At 41.6% G+C, this 17,533-nt stretch overlaps 1 protein-coding gene across 2 annotated transcripts in view; it reads left to right on the top strand.

The window, feature by feature from the left end:
* Nucleotides 1-8,410: 8,410 nt before the first annotated feature.
* cul3b (cullin 3b) overlaps nucleotides 8,411-17,533 on the top strand; it is a 100,737-nt gene continuing 91,614 nt past the window's right edge. The window contains exon 1 of one of the 2 annotated variants that reach the window (XM_078563731.1): nucleotides 8,411-8,740. In XM_078563731.1, the coding sequence (XP_078419857.1) occupies nucleotides 8,678-8,740 (63 nt within the window). In that variant the 5' untranslated portion in view covers nucleotides 8,411-8,677. The remainder of the gene's footprint in view (nucleotides 8,741-17,533) is intronic. The other variant, XM_078563730.1, reaches the window with a different exon arrangement.

Here is a 17,533-nt window from a genome sequence, read left to right as displayed (position 1 = left end):
AGATTCCCCTCCAAGTAACTCACCATCCTGACTTGGAAATATATCACCATTCCTTCACTGTCACTGGGTCAACATCCTGGAGCTCCCTTCCTAATAACACTGTGGGTGCACCTACACCACCTGGACTGCAATGGTTCAAGAAGGCAGCTCACCACCACCTTCAAGGGCAACTAGGGATGAGCAATAAATGCTGGTCCAGCCAGCAAAGCCCACAATCCCATGGACGAATAAAAAACACCCTTTGCTTCTTTCTTCTATCCGGAGTATTTATTAAACTGGGTATTTACTTCACTCAGTTTCTTTTCAACCCTGTAAGGCCCACTAAACCTTGCCTTTAACAAGTCACCCCATACTGGTAACAGAACTACTAACACTTTTTCCTAGCAACAAAACTACAGCTGTAGCTTTCACATCTGCCTTCACTTTCATCACTTGCTGCAATATCTTTAAATGTTCTCTAGCTAACTCACATGCCCCAACTCCAGCATGATGCCACCACCAAACACATCTTCCCTTCACCCCCCCGGCGGCATTCCGCAGGGATCGTTCCCTCCGGGATACCCTGGTCCACTCCTTCATCACCCCCTACACCTCAACCCCCTCCTACGGCACCTTCCCATGTAACCTCAGAAGGTGCAACACCTGCCCCTTTACTTCCCCTCTCCTCACCGTCCAAGGGCCCAAACACTCCTTTCAAGTGAAGCAGCATTTCACTTGCACTTCCCTCAATTTAGTCTACTGCATTTGCTGCTCCCAATGTGGTTTCCTCTACATTGGAGAGACCAAACGCAAACTGGGTGACCGCTTTGTGGAACTCCTTCGGTCTGTCCGCAAGTATCACCCAGACCTCCCTGACGCTTGCCATTTCAACACTCCACCCTGCTCTCATGCCCACATGTCCGTTCTTGACCTGCTGCAATGTTCCAGTGAAGCTCAATGCAAACTGGAGGAACAGCACCTCATCTTCCGACTAGGCACTTTACAGCCTTCCGGACTGAATATTAAGTTCAACAATTTTAGATCATGAACTCTCTCCTCCATCCCCACCCCCTTTCCGATCCCCCTTTTTTCCAATAATTTATATAGATTTTTCTTTTCCCACCTATTTCCATTATTTTTAAATGTATTTCCATCCATTGTTTTATTTCTACCTTTTAGCCTATTTTGATCCCTTCCCCCCACCCTACCCCCACTAGGGCTATCTGTACCTTGCTCATCCTGCTTTCTACCCTTAATGTCACCTATTAGCACATTCCTTAGATAATATCACCACCTTCAATACCTCTTTGTCCTTTTGTCTATGACATCTTTTGGTTATCTCCACCTATCTCTGGCCCTCTATCCAGCTCTCCTTGTCCCACTCCCCCACTTAAACCAGCTTATATTTCACCTCTTTTCTATTTTTCCTTAGTTCTGTTGAAGAGTCATACGGACTTGAAACGTTAACTGTGTTCCTCTCCGCAGATGCTGTCAGACCTGCTGAGTTTCTCCAGGTATTTTTTTTTTGTTTTGGATTTCCAGCATCCACTGTTTTTTGCTTTTATCTTAGTGTTATGACACAGCAGTTGGTAAAGGCTGAATTGTTTAAAATCCCAGAGAGAAACTTTAAACAACTGTCATAACCTATATTTTCAGTTGGTATGTTTGAGATGCAACTCTGAATTCAGAAATGAAACCACCAAGCCTCCAGAAGTTGTTTTTTATTTAAATTAAGTTAAGCATTTATTAATTTTACAAGGTATTAAACACATTCACTTCTATATATTACTACCCTAATAGCTTTTAAACAAATCTCCAAATTAATCACTCCCAGGTAATCTTCCTCAAGGCAACAATAACCCATAGACTTAAACAGACACCAGGCAAAGCACATTTTATCTTACAAAGTCAAAATGACTCCTTTCAATTTGGTTCCTTCGCACAGTTGTCATCTAACAGATGGCTTCCCCCAGACTTCCACACACAAAAGTCTTCTGCACATACCTAGCATTCCCTTTGAATGTAAATTCTTGTTGTATCACCAGGCCCTTTGAACCCCACCTCTTCTATCAATAAAACCTCTTTCATAGTACCAATTTTGCTAGTAATATAAACATATTGCTTGGCTTCTCCTAGCTAGGTGCAAGAATTCACCCCTAGTCTTTGAATGGTTTATTCAACAAAATGCAAATGCACCTTTTACCTTACTGTTAACATCTCAAAACTATTACACATCAAAGCACCCAGGCTAGCTGGCTTTAATCCAATTAACACACACACACTCACAGACACAGACACAGATCCTACTACAAGTCCAATTTAAAATAATTTCCAATAACATTATATACATTAATACTTCTTCATGACAAAAGACAGTGTCAGCTAATTGAACTTCGAAATCTTTTCCCTGCCTTTTTACTTCTTGTTCTTCCAATTTTAACCAGTCAGCTTGTGATCTTCAATTTGGAAACAATCCAGGGCGCTCTTTCTACAACACTTCTGTTGAAAACACCTCTATAGGCTGCTCAACTACCATGACCATCACCCACATCTGTGACCCAACTATATCATCATCTGAAATAAATTGAACCCCTGAATCGGCATTGTTTTCCACTACTCCAGCAGTCACCTCACCTGTTTTTCACTTACACTTTAAATTTAGCTCCCACAATGGAATAGGTTTAGCATTTCCATGAACCCCACTTATTATCATCTGTTCCTGCAACGCTCCATCTGAACAACAAATGTCATTATCCCACAACATTAAGGATTCACCAGCCCCTGTGCCTCTTAAATGTTTAATATCTTTACCTACTCCACTCTGTACACATGGAAAGGCATCCCCTTCACATACAAAGTCTTTAAAAATTTCTGCAACCTGCTCCTCAGAACTCCCTTGGGTAAATTGTGAACACATTCCCACATCTTTACCTATCACTGATTCTTTCTGTTTACCTGTACACAAACCACTGGTTTTTCCTGTGCTTGAACCACAGAACCCACAGTACTTTTACTTCCAGAACTTTTCTGCATACCAATAATTCCAACAGATTTTCCCTGTAATTTCCAACACATTGAATTTGTGTGCCCAACTTTTTTACAATGAAAGTACTTCAATTTTTGAGTATCACTTCTACCCTCAGCACCTTCCTTTTTAGTCTGAGAAAAAACTTCCTGGGAATTTCCACCTACTCCTCTTCCCTGGCTACCCACATTCCTTTCACCATCCCACTTTTTATCCTTCTCTGATTTAAAAGGGTGACAAAAAAGAGGTTTAGATCTATGAACTAACTCATGATCATCAGCTATCTCTGCTGCTTGTCTTACCATTTGAACCCTCTGTTCCTCTACATGAGTTCTCACTACTGAAGGAATTGAATCTTTAAATTATTCCAAAAGAATTACTTCTCAAGAGCTGCATGTGTTGTCTTTATCTTTAATGCCTGTATCCACCAGCCAAAATTGTTTTACTCTCTCAAACTCAGTATAAGTTTTCCCAGGCTGTTTATTCATATTCCTAAATTTCTGCATGTATGCCTCAGGAACCAACTCATGCACTCAAAATAGCCTTTTTTTTTAACCACATCATAGCCCACTGACATTTCTTGTGACAGTGAAGCATAAACCTCATGTGTTCTACCCATTACCTAGATTGTAACAACAATGTCTAGTTTTCTTGTGGCCATTTCACCTGTTTAGCTATCTTCTCAAATGAAATAAAGAACTCCTCCGCATCTCTTTCTTCAAACTTTGGAAGAGTTTGCACAAATTTAAACATCTCCTTACTGGGTTTTAGGTTAACGGTATTTTCATCATCAGAACTTTCCTCAGCATCTGATGTCTCTTTTTTAAAGTCCAGTCTTGTAAGTCGGTACTCTTTGTACCTTTCCTTCTCTCTCTCCTCCATCTCTAACTTTTCTTTCTGGAGATCAAGCTTTCGCATTTCCGTTTCTTTTTGAACTAACCTCTCTTTTTTTTGCCTCCAATTCGAGTTATTTCAGATCCTTTACTTGTTCAAATTCAAGCCTCTTCATTTCTAACTGAAGCCTCACTACCTCCAGCTGTGGCTTGCTCATGTCAGGTATCACTTCCAACTTTAAATGCTGTACTATCACTTCAACTATGTGTGCTTTCTTTGCCCCTACAGGTAACCTCAACTGCAACTTATCTGCCAACTCTGTTAACTTACCCTTAGATACCTTTTGTAACCCAACCAGCGTTATATTTTCTACTTCTAAAAACATTTTAGGCATGGATACAGCCATTTTTGCAGTCTCACCACTTTAAAATCCCTCATACCGACTCCTGAATTCAAAGTGTTTCTCATGTTCGTAACCTTAATATTCACCAACTCCAAAGCAATCAAGGAACTTTAAATACCCTGCAAAGAGCCCCCAATTTGTTATGATGCGACAGATAATATGTGCTAGGCGGATCAAATCCATGAGGGAAACTTGATCACGCGGTCACAATGGTTTTGCAATTCGTATTTTATTTCGAGATGCATGCTCTGAATTCAAAAGTAATAAGTCTACCAACACTTCAGGGTTTTTTTTAGAAAACGAAATTAAACATTTATTCACAAAAGATTTCAAGCACATAAATATGTCTACAAATTGCTACTATAATAACTCCTAAAACCCCTAATTAATCTGGCTTCCAGTTAAGGCAACGGCTAAGGCAATGGTAAAAATTTTTTAAAAAATTTAAACAGATCCAGGCAAGTCAACACAATACCCTGGACAGTCGAATTCAAAGTGGCTTTTCCCAGCTTCGGTTTCTGTAAACAGCATGCTAAATGCACAAATACCGGAAGCTCTTCACACTTCTGGTAGATCTTACAATGCCTTTCCTAACACATAGCCTCATTCTCCTTTATACATGTTTCTCCCTTTTAATGTAAATTCCATTGGTGCCAAATGTCTTTGGAACGTTACCTTTCTCATAATATAAATCATTTCATGGTACTAATATTATCAGTAACCTTTGGGAAAAATAAACACACTGCTTGGCCTAGCTTCTCTGGTTAGGTGTAACATTCTACCATCTCTTTGAAATTCAAACTACCCTGATTTATCTAAAAATGCAAATTCTCCACACCTCACATTCCAAGAATACAGCCATGTTTACGTATTTAGCATTTCAAACCCAGCTTCTTTTGATGAGTCAAAAGCTCCAATCCAGCTGTCACCAATTCAATTAAATCACACACACACACACACACCACACGCACACATAGAATCTTTCAAAATCCCACTATTAACCTACTTTCACAATGATATTATGAGAATTGTTATACATTTGTGACAACAGGATTGCCGGAGACTGTTCAAAACATGACCTTGGAATCTTTCGATTTTTTTGATGGTTCAAGAGTGCTTCTCTTTGTCACCTAAAAATGATGGCTCAATGCCAGCCAATTGGAGGCCCCCCTCAGGACTGTCTCACCCTCCCTGACCCGATAAGCTGGCAGCTTGGGTCAGGATAGGAGCTGACTAACTTCCAGAATGAGCAGGATATGTCATTAAAAGCTTGATTTTTCTCTTCAAAATTCCAGGCATGCTGAAGGAAATCATATTATCTTCCCTGTTGAGATCAACTAACTTAGCACAGGCGAGAGATCGGACCTGAATCTTCCACCCTGTGTGGCTCAATTTCATTTTTGAATATTAAGCCACAGAGCTTCAGGAGAGTTGAAGTATTTCTTCAGTAATGATTCAAAATATTCTACCAATTGCTAAGGAATCTGGGTTTCAAACTACAACGTTACATATTGATTTTTTGTTTCCTCATAAACATAAGCTTTCCAGTTGATATATTGAATAGCAACAGAATGATGTTTATATTTAATACAATGGAAATTATGCATTTGACTATCATTTTCATAATTAAATTCCTTGTACAATATTCCCCAAATTCCAGAAGGTACTTGAAACTTCCACTGTTCAGTTATTTTGTAAATGTTGTTTGGCTTATAAATATTTGTTTTTCCTTTTTCAGAAGACATAAATGTGCACAAGTGAAGCTTTTCACCCTGCATGTACACATCTAAATGTTATACATACAGTCCATTGTTTTAGGTGCATAATAGGATGTTAAAAAGACCTGTACAAAGGAGTTCAATCAGATGTGCCAAGGTTACTCTTTGTATGACAATCATACACATTTTGCTACAATCTTTAAAATGGAGACTTCTCCATAAATTCAAAATTCCAGTTCTTGATAAGCTGAATCAACCAACAGGTCACTGCAAATAGTCTACCACCCCCACCATAAGCCTGATGTGGACAGCTGTGCAAAGCAAGCCATGCAGTATGTGCATATTCTGCATGCGTGTGTCCCACAAGTTCATGTGGAGGCTTCCCTGATAGTTGATAGCTGTAGCTCCATGGGTGCTTAATAGCTTCAGCTCCCTGGCTGACTGACAGCTGCAGCTCCCTGGCTGACTGACAGCTGCAGCTCCCTGGGGGGTTGACAGCTACAATTTACTGGGTGACTGACAGCTGCAGCTCCCTGGGTGATTGACAGCTGCAGCTCATTGGGTGACTGACAACTGCAGCACCCTAGTGATTGACAGCTCCCAGGGTAATTTACAGCTCTCAGAGTGATTGACAGATCCAGGGGTGATTGACAGCTCCGGGGTGATTGACCACTACTGGGATGATTGACAGCTTCTGTGTAATTTACAGCACCCAGGAGAATAACAGCTGCAGCTCCTGGGTGATGGACAGCTACCTGGTGATTGACAGCTCCTAGGTGATTAGCAGCTACCGGATGATTGACAGCTTCTGGGTGATTGGCAGCTCCCTGGTGCTTGACAGTTCCCAGGATGATTGATAGTTTTCAGGCGATTAACAGCTCCCACGTGATTGACACCTCCCCGGGTGATTGATAGCTCCCACAGTGATTTGCAGCTCGCGGGTGATAGACAGCTCCCAGATGATTGATAACTCCCATGTGTGATTGACACCTCCCTGGGTGACTGATACCTCCCTGTGTGATTGACTGTTCCCTGGGTGACTGACTGAATATTCCCTGGGTGATTGACACCTCCTTGGGTGATTGATAACTCCCCAGATGGTTGACTGTACCCGAGTGATTTACAGCTCTCGGGCGATTGACACCTCCCTGAGTGATTGACAGATCACGGGTGATTGACAGATTCCTGGATAAATGACAGCTCCTGGATGATTGACAGATCATTGGGTGATTGACCGCTCCTGGGTGATTGACAGCTCCTGGCTGACTGACACCTCCCTGGGTTCTTGACAGCTCCCTGGGTGATTGACAGCTCCTGAGTGATTGACAGATTCCGTGTGACTGACGGCCCCATGGGTGATTGACAGCTCCGTGGTGATTGGCAGCTCTCAGGTGATTGACAGCTCCTGGTTGTTTGACAGCTCCCTGGGTGATTGAAAGCTCTCAGGTGATTGACAACTCGCAGGTGATTGATACCTCCCTGAGTGATTGAAAGCTCTTGGGTGGTTGACACCTCCCTGGATGATTGGCAGCTCATGGGTGATTGACAGCTCCCAGCTGATTGACACCTCCCTGACTGATTGGCAGCTCTTGAGTGATTGACAGCTCGCGGGTGATTGATTCCTCCTTGGGTGATTGATAACTCCCCGGGTGATTGACTGTTCCCGAGTGATTGACACCTCCCTGGGTTCTTGACAACTCCCTGGGTTCTTGACAGCTCTCAGGTGATTGACAGCTCGTGGGTGATTGATACCTCCCTGGGTGATTAGCAGCTCTTGGGTGGCTGACACCTCCATGGATGATTGGCAGCTCTCGGGTGATCAACAGATCCCGGGTAATCGACACCTCCCAGGGTGATTGACCTCTCCCTGGGTGATTGATAGCTCCCTCGGTGATTGGCAGCTCGCATCTGATTGACAGCTTCCTGTGTAATTGGCAGCTCCCTGGTGAGTGACAGCCGCAGGTGATTGATACCTCCCTGGCTGATTGACAACTCTGGGGTGATTGGCAGCTCTTGGGTGAGTGACATCTCCCTGGCTGATTGACACCTTCCTGGGTGATTGATAGCTCCCTGGGTGATTGACTGTTCCCGGCTGATGGACACCTCCCTGGGTGATTGACCACTCCCGGGCCTTTGACAGCTCTCAGGTGATTGACACCTCCCTGGGTGATTGGCCCCTCCCGCGTGATTGACAGTTCTCGGGTGATTGACAGCTCCTGGGTGATTGACAGCTGTCTGGGTGATTGACAGCTGTCTTTTTGATTGACAGCTGGCTGGGTGATTGACTCCACCCGGGTGATTGACTCCACCCGGGTGATTGACAGCTCCTTGGGTAATTGACAGCTCCCTGGGTTCTTGACAGCTGCAGCGACTGCGCGAGCCGGAGCCGCGAGTCTCGGATTCTCTCTGCGAGGACTGGGCCGAGTTCTCGCGATATCAGGGCCGCCGAATGACCTGCGCACTGAGGGTTTCGGCCGCCATAGAGCCGGGCTGGTATTTTCCAACAGATTTTTTTTCATATTAAAAACAGTTTCATGGTCGAAGGTCCCGCCGCCTCTCTGCTGAAGGGGTCGGATCGACCCGAATCACCGCCCGGAGATCTCGTCTAATTGAGACGTTTAATTGTAGCTCGGTCTTTTATCGGAACCTTCCTCCCCACTTTCCTTTTTCTCTCCTCCCCTGTAAGTGAGTCCTATGTGAAAGAAGCCATCCGCCAACATGTCAAACCTGGGCAAAGCTGGGACGAAGAAAGACACCAAGATGAGGATACGAGCGTTTCCCGTAAGTAAGGATCTGGCAGCCACAACTGAACAGAGAGAGAATAAAAAAAAACCCCGCCGCACACAGGCACAAGAGAGGCTGCGAATGCTTCAAATCGAGGGCCCGGGCTTCTGCGGATGTCAACACAGGAGCAGGCCCCTTATCGTTTGATTAATATTCATGGTGCTCCGTGGAAGCCAAACAGGGAGGCTGTTTAATCCTTGGCTGTTTGCTGTGATACCCTCCCCATTGTGGAAGACGAAGCGCTCTCTTTTTCTTTGACAGTTTTGTCATCCTATAATTTACTTCCTCCATCCTTCGCCTCCCCCCACCCTCCCCTCAAAAAAAATATTGTCATTGCATTGGGAGGCCTTGTTCAGTATAGATTCCTGGGACAATAGGATATTGTTGGTTCTGACATAACTTGTTTCCTTGTGTTTCAATGTCATCAGGCGCGGCTTTAATTTTCTGAAACTATTTCACAACTCTCGGATATTTTCGATTGGCTTCTGAAGGTGGTGGGATGGGAGTGTAGAGTATTACCTATTTGCTGTGTCTTCAATTCAGTTGAAACGCTCTTAATTCCAACATGGTCTGTAACCTCGCTACTGAATACTTCAACTTGTTGTTACACTTGGGTTATAATTTAGGTTATAGTGTAAGAATTTAAATGGTAAGATCTTGTGAACGGAACTCATGCCCCACCCCGTGGGGATATTTGTTTCTCAATGCTTTACACTGAATGAGTTGAAAGGTGCGATGAATGTGTATGAATGTCCTCTTTGGAATTGACGTCAGCAAGTTAGAAACCGTAATAGCCGTGCCCGAATCATTTCCAGCAGTTTTATGTTATGAAATATTTCGTCAAACCAAATACATTTTTCTAGTTATCATTGAAAGTTTTTGTATTTTGACAGCTCATTCCTACTTCAAAATATTTTACAAAAGTTCGCAGTAATGAGTGCATTTTAAAAGGTACAGACTATACAGCAAGCAGCAAGGTTATTGATCAAAGCACACATTGATGTGGAATCATGCAGTTTTTGCTTTCTACCTGGAAAAATAACGGTAGATTGAACGTGCAAAATAACCTTTGTACATAGGAACTGTTCCTTGTTCTGCTTATGTAGATATTGCAATTGGAAGTTTTATTCACTTAGATAAAGATTGATGTACACACACAAGCTTACCACATAACATTTGTTTTCAGCAGCAGGTTTACCAGTGGTGTGTGTTCTTTGGAAGTAATTTGTGTTGAGCGTTAGGCATGTCGCTTCTGACATGACTTTTTGTAACATTTTGACACTGCTGGTCTTGCATACTAACTTTGAAATTGTTGCACTGCTTGTTGAATGTTCTTTGTGTATTGTCAAATATATTTTAACTTTCAATTACTAAAGTGGAATTAAACATTACCAACCAAATATTGATTGGACTTTTCTCTAGGTTCTGCTAAGCCAACTGAAGTTATACCTAAATAGCATAAAAGATCACTGTTCATCATTTGGATGATTAAAAGTTTTAGGTAGTGTGATATATTGCTGATGTAAATTACTTATATTCCTTTGTCACTTGCTCTAGAGAAGTTTCACTTTGTAGGAGTAACTGTCCTGCTAAAAAGTTGCACATTAAAGCCAAGCTGATTGACATTTAGCTGACAGACATTTGTGAAAATGGACAGCAGTGACATTGGACAGGGAATTCACTCATTGAGCTTTATGCAACTACCAGCAGGTGCTTCCAATAGGTTTCCTTTCTGATGTGGTTCAGGATATCCAAATGAAAATCAGCTGTGTTTAATCGAAACACAACTGAAAGGTGGGAATATAGGATTCTTTCAGAAGCTGAAATTGATGCACATCTGGTTGCTCTAGCAGAGAGGGACTGAAATTCCATTTAGTTTAAGAATCTGTATTTGTTATATAGAGCATTGTTAATGGAAGACTAAATTGCTGTAACAGAATGCCATCTACACTGTAGTTTAATCCGTTCAAATAAAATAACTTGAAAGGCAGTGCTATTTTCTCTTAGCTTTTGATACCTTCTGTATTTAAAAAGAACGCTACTCGTGCAGCCTACTTATCTTCAGATGAGGATGATTAGACTACTTGCCTCAAGTTCTACCAGTGTTTTTGGGCAACAGCAGGTTTTGAGATGTTTTATTGTGGTCTGCACTGATTGCCTTTTTCCACAGCAGCGCTTGGGACCTTGTGTATGGGAATTTTTTAAAAATTCATTCATGGGATGCGGGTGTCACCAGCTAGGCCAGCATTTATTGCCCATACCTAATTCCCCTTGTGAAGGTGGCGGTAAGCTGCCTCCTTGAAACACTGCAGTGATTGAAGGAAGGGGAAGATGGTGGTGTAGTTGTAATATCACTGGGCTAATGATTCAGGGGCCCAGGCGAATTCCCTGGGGACAAAAACAGAAAATGCTGGAAGAGCAGGTCTAGCAGCATCTGTGGAGGGAGAAACAGAGTTAATGTTTCGAGTCCGTATAAGCCGCCTTCAATACTAAAGAGAAGTGGAAATGTGATTAAATTTATACTGTTTAAGGGAGGTGGGGCAGGTGGAGCTGGATAGAAGGCCAGCTCTCTGGGGACATGGGTTCAAATCCCACCATGGCAGCTGGTGGAATTTAAATTTGATAAAAATAAAATTCAATAAATTGGATTCAATAAAATTTGGAATTAAACACTAATTATCAGTGATGGCGACCATGAAATTATCATTGATTGTCATAATGTCTTTTTGGGAAGGAAATCTGCCATCCTTACCTGGTCTAGCCTACATGTGACTCCAGACCCACAGCAATGTGGTTGACTCTTAACTGCCCTCTGAAATGGCTGTGCAAGCCACTCAGTTTAAGGGCAATTTGGGATAGGCAACAAATGCTGGTCTTGCCAGCATACCCACATCCCATGTGGTGTGAGTACATCCAGAGTGTTGTCAGGGAGGGAGTTCCAGGATTTTGACCCAGCGACAGTGAAGGAAAGGCGATTATATTTCTAAGTCAGGATCGTGAGTGGCTTAGAGGGGAGCTTGCAGGTGGTGGTGTTCCCATGTGTCCTCTGCCTTTGTCCTTCTAGATGTTAATGGTCATGGATTTGGAAGGTGCTGTCTAAGGAGTTTTGGTGAGTTCTTGCAGTGCATCTTGTAGATGGTGCGCACAACTGCTACTGTGTGTCGGTGGTGGAGGGAATGAATGTTTGTGGATGGGTTGCCGATCCAAGCAGGCTGCTTTGTCCTGGATGGTGTCAAGTTTCTTGAGTGTTGTTGGAACTGCACTCATCCAGGCAAGTGGAGAGTATTCCATCACACTCCTGACTTGCATCTTGGAAATGGTGGACAGGCTTTGGGGAGTCAGGGTGTGATGCTGACTTGCAAATCCTTCAAACAAAAATTCCAATGTCATACATGTTTTAACAGTAAGTGCACTAAATAATGCTACAATGGTAGTTATTTTGAAATAGCTAAACAAAGTCCCTTTATTATGAATTATATTGATATTCCTATGCCTATTCAATTGTGATTTTTCTAAATATACTACTGCTGTACTATCTAATCTCCAAAAGTAGTTACCTAATTTAATGCCAGTTATATTCTGGAAATATGGGCCCTCAGCAGAGCATTTACACTCTCATAATGAAACAGTTGTTGACCATTTTATGCATCAGTGTTTTCATGTGACTGATTTTAATGTGAAACATGTATTTTTAATGGGGCAGAAAAGTACCTTGTTTGTAAACAAGGTTTGGCTGTATTGACCCATTTGTAAAATTGGCTTTGTATTGAAAATCAGAAAATTACATCTGCAGCAATCTAATTACCAAGACCATTTGATTGGACACAAGTACAGTCTTGTTAATTAAATGAAGAATCTAGAGTAATTAGCTGAATTATTTACAGTATGGCTAGCCTTATTAGCATTTAAGTAAAATTAGTAAGAGCATTTTTTTTTTATCAGCACTGATAAACATGATATATCTAATAGAGTCCATAAGTTGCTGGTAGTGTGATGTTGACATGCATCAAGCTCTGTTTCACAGTCAGACTTCATTTGTGTAAACTCATGAGAATGGAGAGAATATTTGAACAAAGGATTTATCTCATCAGGGATAATGTTTGAGATTATTACTATCATCAAAAGTAGAAAGTTTGAATTTTTACTGCAGCTAAATTGTTGAATAATACACACATAATGTAACTTCAGTATCAGGCTGGATAAAGAGGAACCAGTAGATGTAGTGTATTTGGATTTCCAAAAGACATTCAATAAGGTGCAACATAAAAGGTTACTACACAAGAGCTCATGGTTTTGGGGCTAATATATTTGCATGGATGGAGGATTGGCTATCTAACAGGAAAAAAGAGTTGTGGTAAATGGGTTATTTTCAGGTTGGCAAACTTATGGAGCACTACAGAAATCGGTGCTGGGGCCTCAACTATTTATGACCCATATTAATTACTTGGGTGCAAGGACTGATAGTATTGTAGCCAGATTTGCTGATGATAAAGATAGGTAGGAAAACAAGCTTTGAGATGGGCATAGAGTCTACAAAGGGGCATAGATGGGTTAAGTGAGTGGGCAAAAATTTGGCTGATGGAATATAATGTGGGAAAATGAGGTTGTCCACTTTGGTGGGAAGAATAAAAAAACAGAATATTATTTAAATGGAGAGAAACTGCAGAATGCTGTGATACAGAGGGATCTAACTGTCCTTGCACATGAATCACAAAAGGTTAGCGTGCAAGTACAGCCAGTAATTAGGAAGGCAAATGGAATATTGCCTTTATTACAAGAGGGATTAAGTATAAAAATAGGGAAGTCTTGTTACAACTGTGCAGGACATGGGTGAGACTGCACCTGAAGTTCTGTCTACAGTTTTAGTCTCCTTACTTAGGGAGGAATACATCTGTATTAGAAGTAGTTCAGAGAAAGTTCACTAGGCTGATTCCTGGGATCAAAGGGTTTTCTCATGAAGAAAGGTTGTAAAGGTTGGGCCTATACTCATTGGAGCATAGAAGAATGAGAGGTTAGAGGCGATCTTACTGAAACATATAGGATTCGGACAGGACTTGATAGAGTAGATGCTGAGAGGATGTTTCTCCTCATGGAGGAATCTAGAACGAGGGGATATGGTTCCAAAATGAAGGGTCTCCCATTAATGTCACAGTAGAAGACACAAATTACAGACCAGAAATGGAGAGTTGCCAACAGGCTATTAAGAGTGAGGAGCTTAAGTTAATTAATATCAGTGAGGAAAAATTATTGGAGAAACTTATGGGACTAAAAGCTGACAAATCCCCAGGACCTGCTAGTCTACACCCTCAGGTTCTAAAAATAGTAGCTACAGAGACAGTGGATATGGCTTTCCAAAATCCCCATGATTCTCGAAGATCCCAGTGAATTGGAAGTTAGCAAATGAAACTTTGCTATTCAGGAAAGGGGGGAAAGAGAAAACGGGGAACTACAGGCTCATTAGCCTGCCATCAATCGTCGGGAAAATGTTGGAATCTATTATTAAGGAAGCCTGAGCAATCCACTCAGAAACTTATTGTATGATCAGACAAAGTCAATGTGGTTTTACTGAGGGGAAATCCTGTTTGACAAATTTATTAGAGTTTTTTGAGAATGTAACTCACAGGGTAGATAAAGGGTAACTAGTAGATGCAGTGTATTTGGATTTCCAAAAGGCATTCGACGAGATGCCTCACAAAAAATAAATCCACAAGATAAGGGCTCATTAATTTGAGGGTAATGTTAGCAAGGATGGAAGATTGGTTAAAGGGCTAGAAATGGAGCATAGGTATAAACAGGACAAAGTTGGCAGGCTGCAAGAAGTGGAGTGCCGCAAGGATCAGTGCTGCCACCTTAGTTATTTACATTCCATACTAATGACTTAGATGACGAGACCAAGAGTAATGTATCCAGGCTTGCTGACGATACAAAGTTTGGTGGGAATATAAACTCCGAGGAAGACGCACTTAGCTTGCAAAGAAATATAGACAGAATGAACAAGGCGGCCGATGGAGTGAAATGTGAGGTTTTTCACTTTGGTTATAAGAATTGGAAATAAGAATTTTTTAAAAAGGCATGAAACTTAAATATTGATGTTCAGAAAAGCTTGGGTGTGCCCTTCCAAGGGACACAAATTTAGCAAGCAATTAGGAAGGCAAATGGCATGTTGGCCTTTATTGCAAATGGATTGGAGCACAAGAATAAGGAAGCCTTGCTACAGTTGTATAGGGCTTTGTGAGACCACACTTGGAGTACTGAGCACAGTGTTGGTCTCCATATCTGAGGAAGGATATACTTGCACTGAAGGTGGTACTGTGAACATTCACTAGATCGGTTCCTGGGATGAGCAGCTTGTCCTATGATAGGCTGACTAAATTGGACATATACTCTGTGGAATTTCGAAGAACAGAAGGTGACTTCATTGAAACTTAAAAAGATTCTGGTGGGGTTGAGAAGGGTAGACACTGAAAAAGGTTGTTTGCCCCTGGCTGGGGAATATTGAGCAGTCTCAGGATACAGGGTTGAACATTTAGGACTGAGCTGAGGAGAAACCTCTTCATTCAGAGGGTTGTGAATCTTTGAAATTGTGTACCCTAGAGGGTTGTGGATGCTCCATTGTTAAGTATATTAAAGACTGAAATCAATGGGTTCTTGAACTCTCGGGGCATTACGGGATATCGGGAGCAGACGAGAAAGTGGTGGAAAATCAGCCATTGCGTATTGAATGGTGGAGCAGACTTGAGTGGCCAAATGGTCTGCTCCTCCCATATTTTGTTCTTATGAGATTCTGAAGGACAATGAAGTGTAATATTAGTGCAAATGCTTTCTTTGAATACAATCATGAATTTATTTTACATAAGCCATAGAAATAAACCTTGTATTTTGTATGGGGATTCACTTTTGTGGGGAGACCTGTCAGATGTGCAGTTTTTTTGTATTTGGACATTTTTCAAACTTTTAAATTTGTGGGTTATTTGAGAGAGGTAGAGAGAAAGGCATGCAACATTTTACTGATCTGCATCTAGAATTTGGATCAATATAGTAATCTGACAATATTCCCCATATGAGGTACTGTGGCACAGCAGGTAAACATCCTTGATTTCTGTTTCTGCATGGATAATCAGTTGTTATAAGTAACTTGTTCCTCTGTAGTTTGGCTCTTAATTCTTGTCTGTAGTGTAGGGGTTAATACCAAAAAAACTTGCTACAACAACTAGTATTTATATAGCATCTTTTAATGTAATAAAACTCCCCAAGGCGCTTCACAGAGCATTATAGCACAACATTTGACACTGAGCCATGTAAGGTGATATTAAGGCAGAAGGCTAAAAGCTTGGTCAGAGTACATTTTAAGGAGTGTCTTGAAGGAGGAGAGAGAGAGATGAGGAGAGGTGTATGGAGGGGATTCCAGAGCTTGAGGCCTTGGCAGCTGAAGGCACAACCAGTGGTGGAGCAGTTAAAATCGGGGATGCTCAATAGGCCGGAATTAAAGGAGTGTCGATATCTTCGAAGGTTGTCGGGCTGGAGGAGATTAGAGAGGTAGGGAGGGGCAAGTCCATGGAAGGATTTGAAATCAAAGATGAAAATTTTAAAATCGAGGAGTTGCTTGACTGGGAGCCAGTGTAGGTCAGTGAGCTCAGGGGTGATGGGTGAATAGGACTTGGCACAAGGACAATGGCTGTAGAGTTTTGGATGACTTCCAAGTTTATGGAGGATAGGATGTGGAAGGCCAGCCAGAAGTGAATTGAAATAGTCAAGTCTAAAGGTAATGAAAGCACGAATGAGGGTTTCGGCAGTAGATGAGCTGGGGCTGGGGCAGAGTCAGAAGATGTTACAAAGGTGTGGTTGGAAGCTGATCTTGAGGTTAGTTATGTTACCAAGGTTGTGAGGAGCCTGGTTCAGCCTCTTTTTCCAGTGAAAGGGATGGAATCAGTAGCTACAAAACAGTTTGGAGTAAGCACCAAAAGACTACGGTTTCAGTCTTCCCATACTTAATTGGAGGAAATTTCTGCTCACCTAGTATTGGAGATCAGGAAAGTAGTCTAAAAATTTAGCAACAGTGGAGGAGTTGATAGAGGTGGTGGGGAGGTAAAACTAGGTGTCGTCCGCTTACAAAAGATACAAAACATGCAATGCTGGATCAAGTTTATGTGCAGCAACTTAAACCGCTATTTTTATTTTGCTTTCAACATACCCAACATTTATACATGTTTAATTATATACAAAAATTCTTGGGCAGGGCATGCATTTCCTGTGGCCATAATTTTTGGTCATACTTTTGAGTCAACATCTAACATTGTAATTAGCTTCATCAACATTTTCTATTCAAATTTACAAAGTTGACATTCGAAGTATTTTTCCAATCTCTTGACCACTAGTTCATTCTGCTTTCTAAAGTCTTCTCCAGCTCCGTCCTTATCTTTTATGTGGAACTTGTATTTTCCAAATAACCATAGGTAATGCCATGGTCAATTTGCTGGTCTTTCTATAAAAACCATGGGCTAAGATTTTTCCATCATATTCTTGATTTTTTTTTTGTTTTAAAGTAAAGGCAATTCCATTAATTGCTCAGTGGTCCTGACCTGGAGCCTGAAACTTGTATACATGTTCCATTGTTTCCTCACTAACAATAATTAAACACTGACTTGAAACAGTGTTTGCTTAATGGTTCAACTTACTGGCTTTAAAGCATGCATGTCTGAACTATTGGATTCTCATGTCAAAACTCATGAGTGGACCAGATGGTAGGCTATAGCAACTGGAAGGTCTGCAAGGGTTAATTTAGTTAGTGAC

The sequence above is a fragment of the Cetorhinus maximus genome, chromosome 19 (genome assembly GCF_964194155.1).
Source record: "Cetorhinus maximus chromosome 19, sCetMax3.hap1.1, whole genome shotgun sequence".
In the NCBI taxonomy this organism is placed as follows: Eukaryota; Metazoa; Chordata; class Chondrichthyes; order Lamniformes; family Cetorhinidae; genus Cetorhinus; species Cetorhinus maximus.
This window is presented reverse-complemented; position numbering and strand designations above follow the sequence as displayed.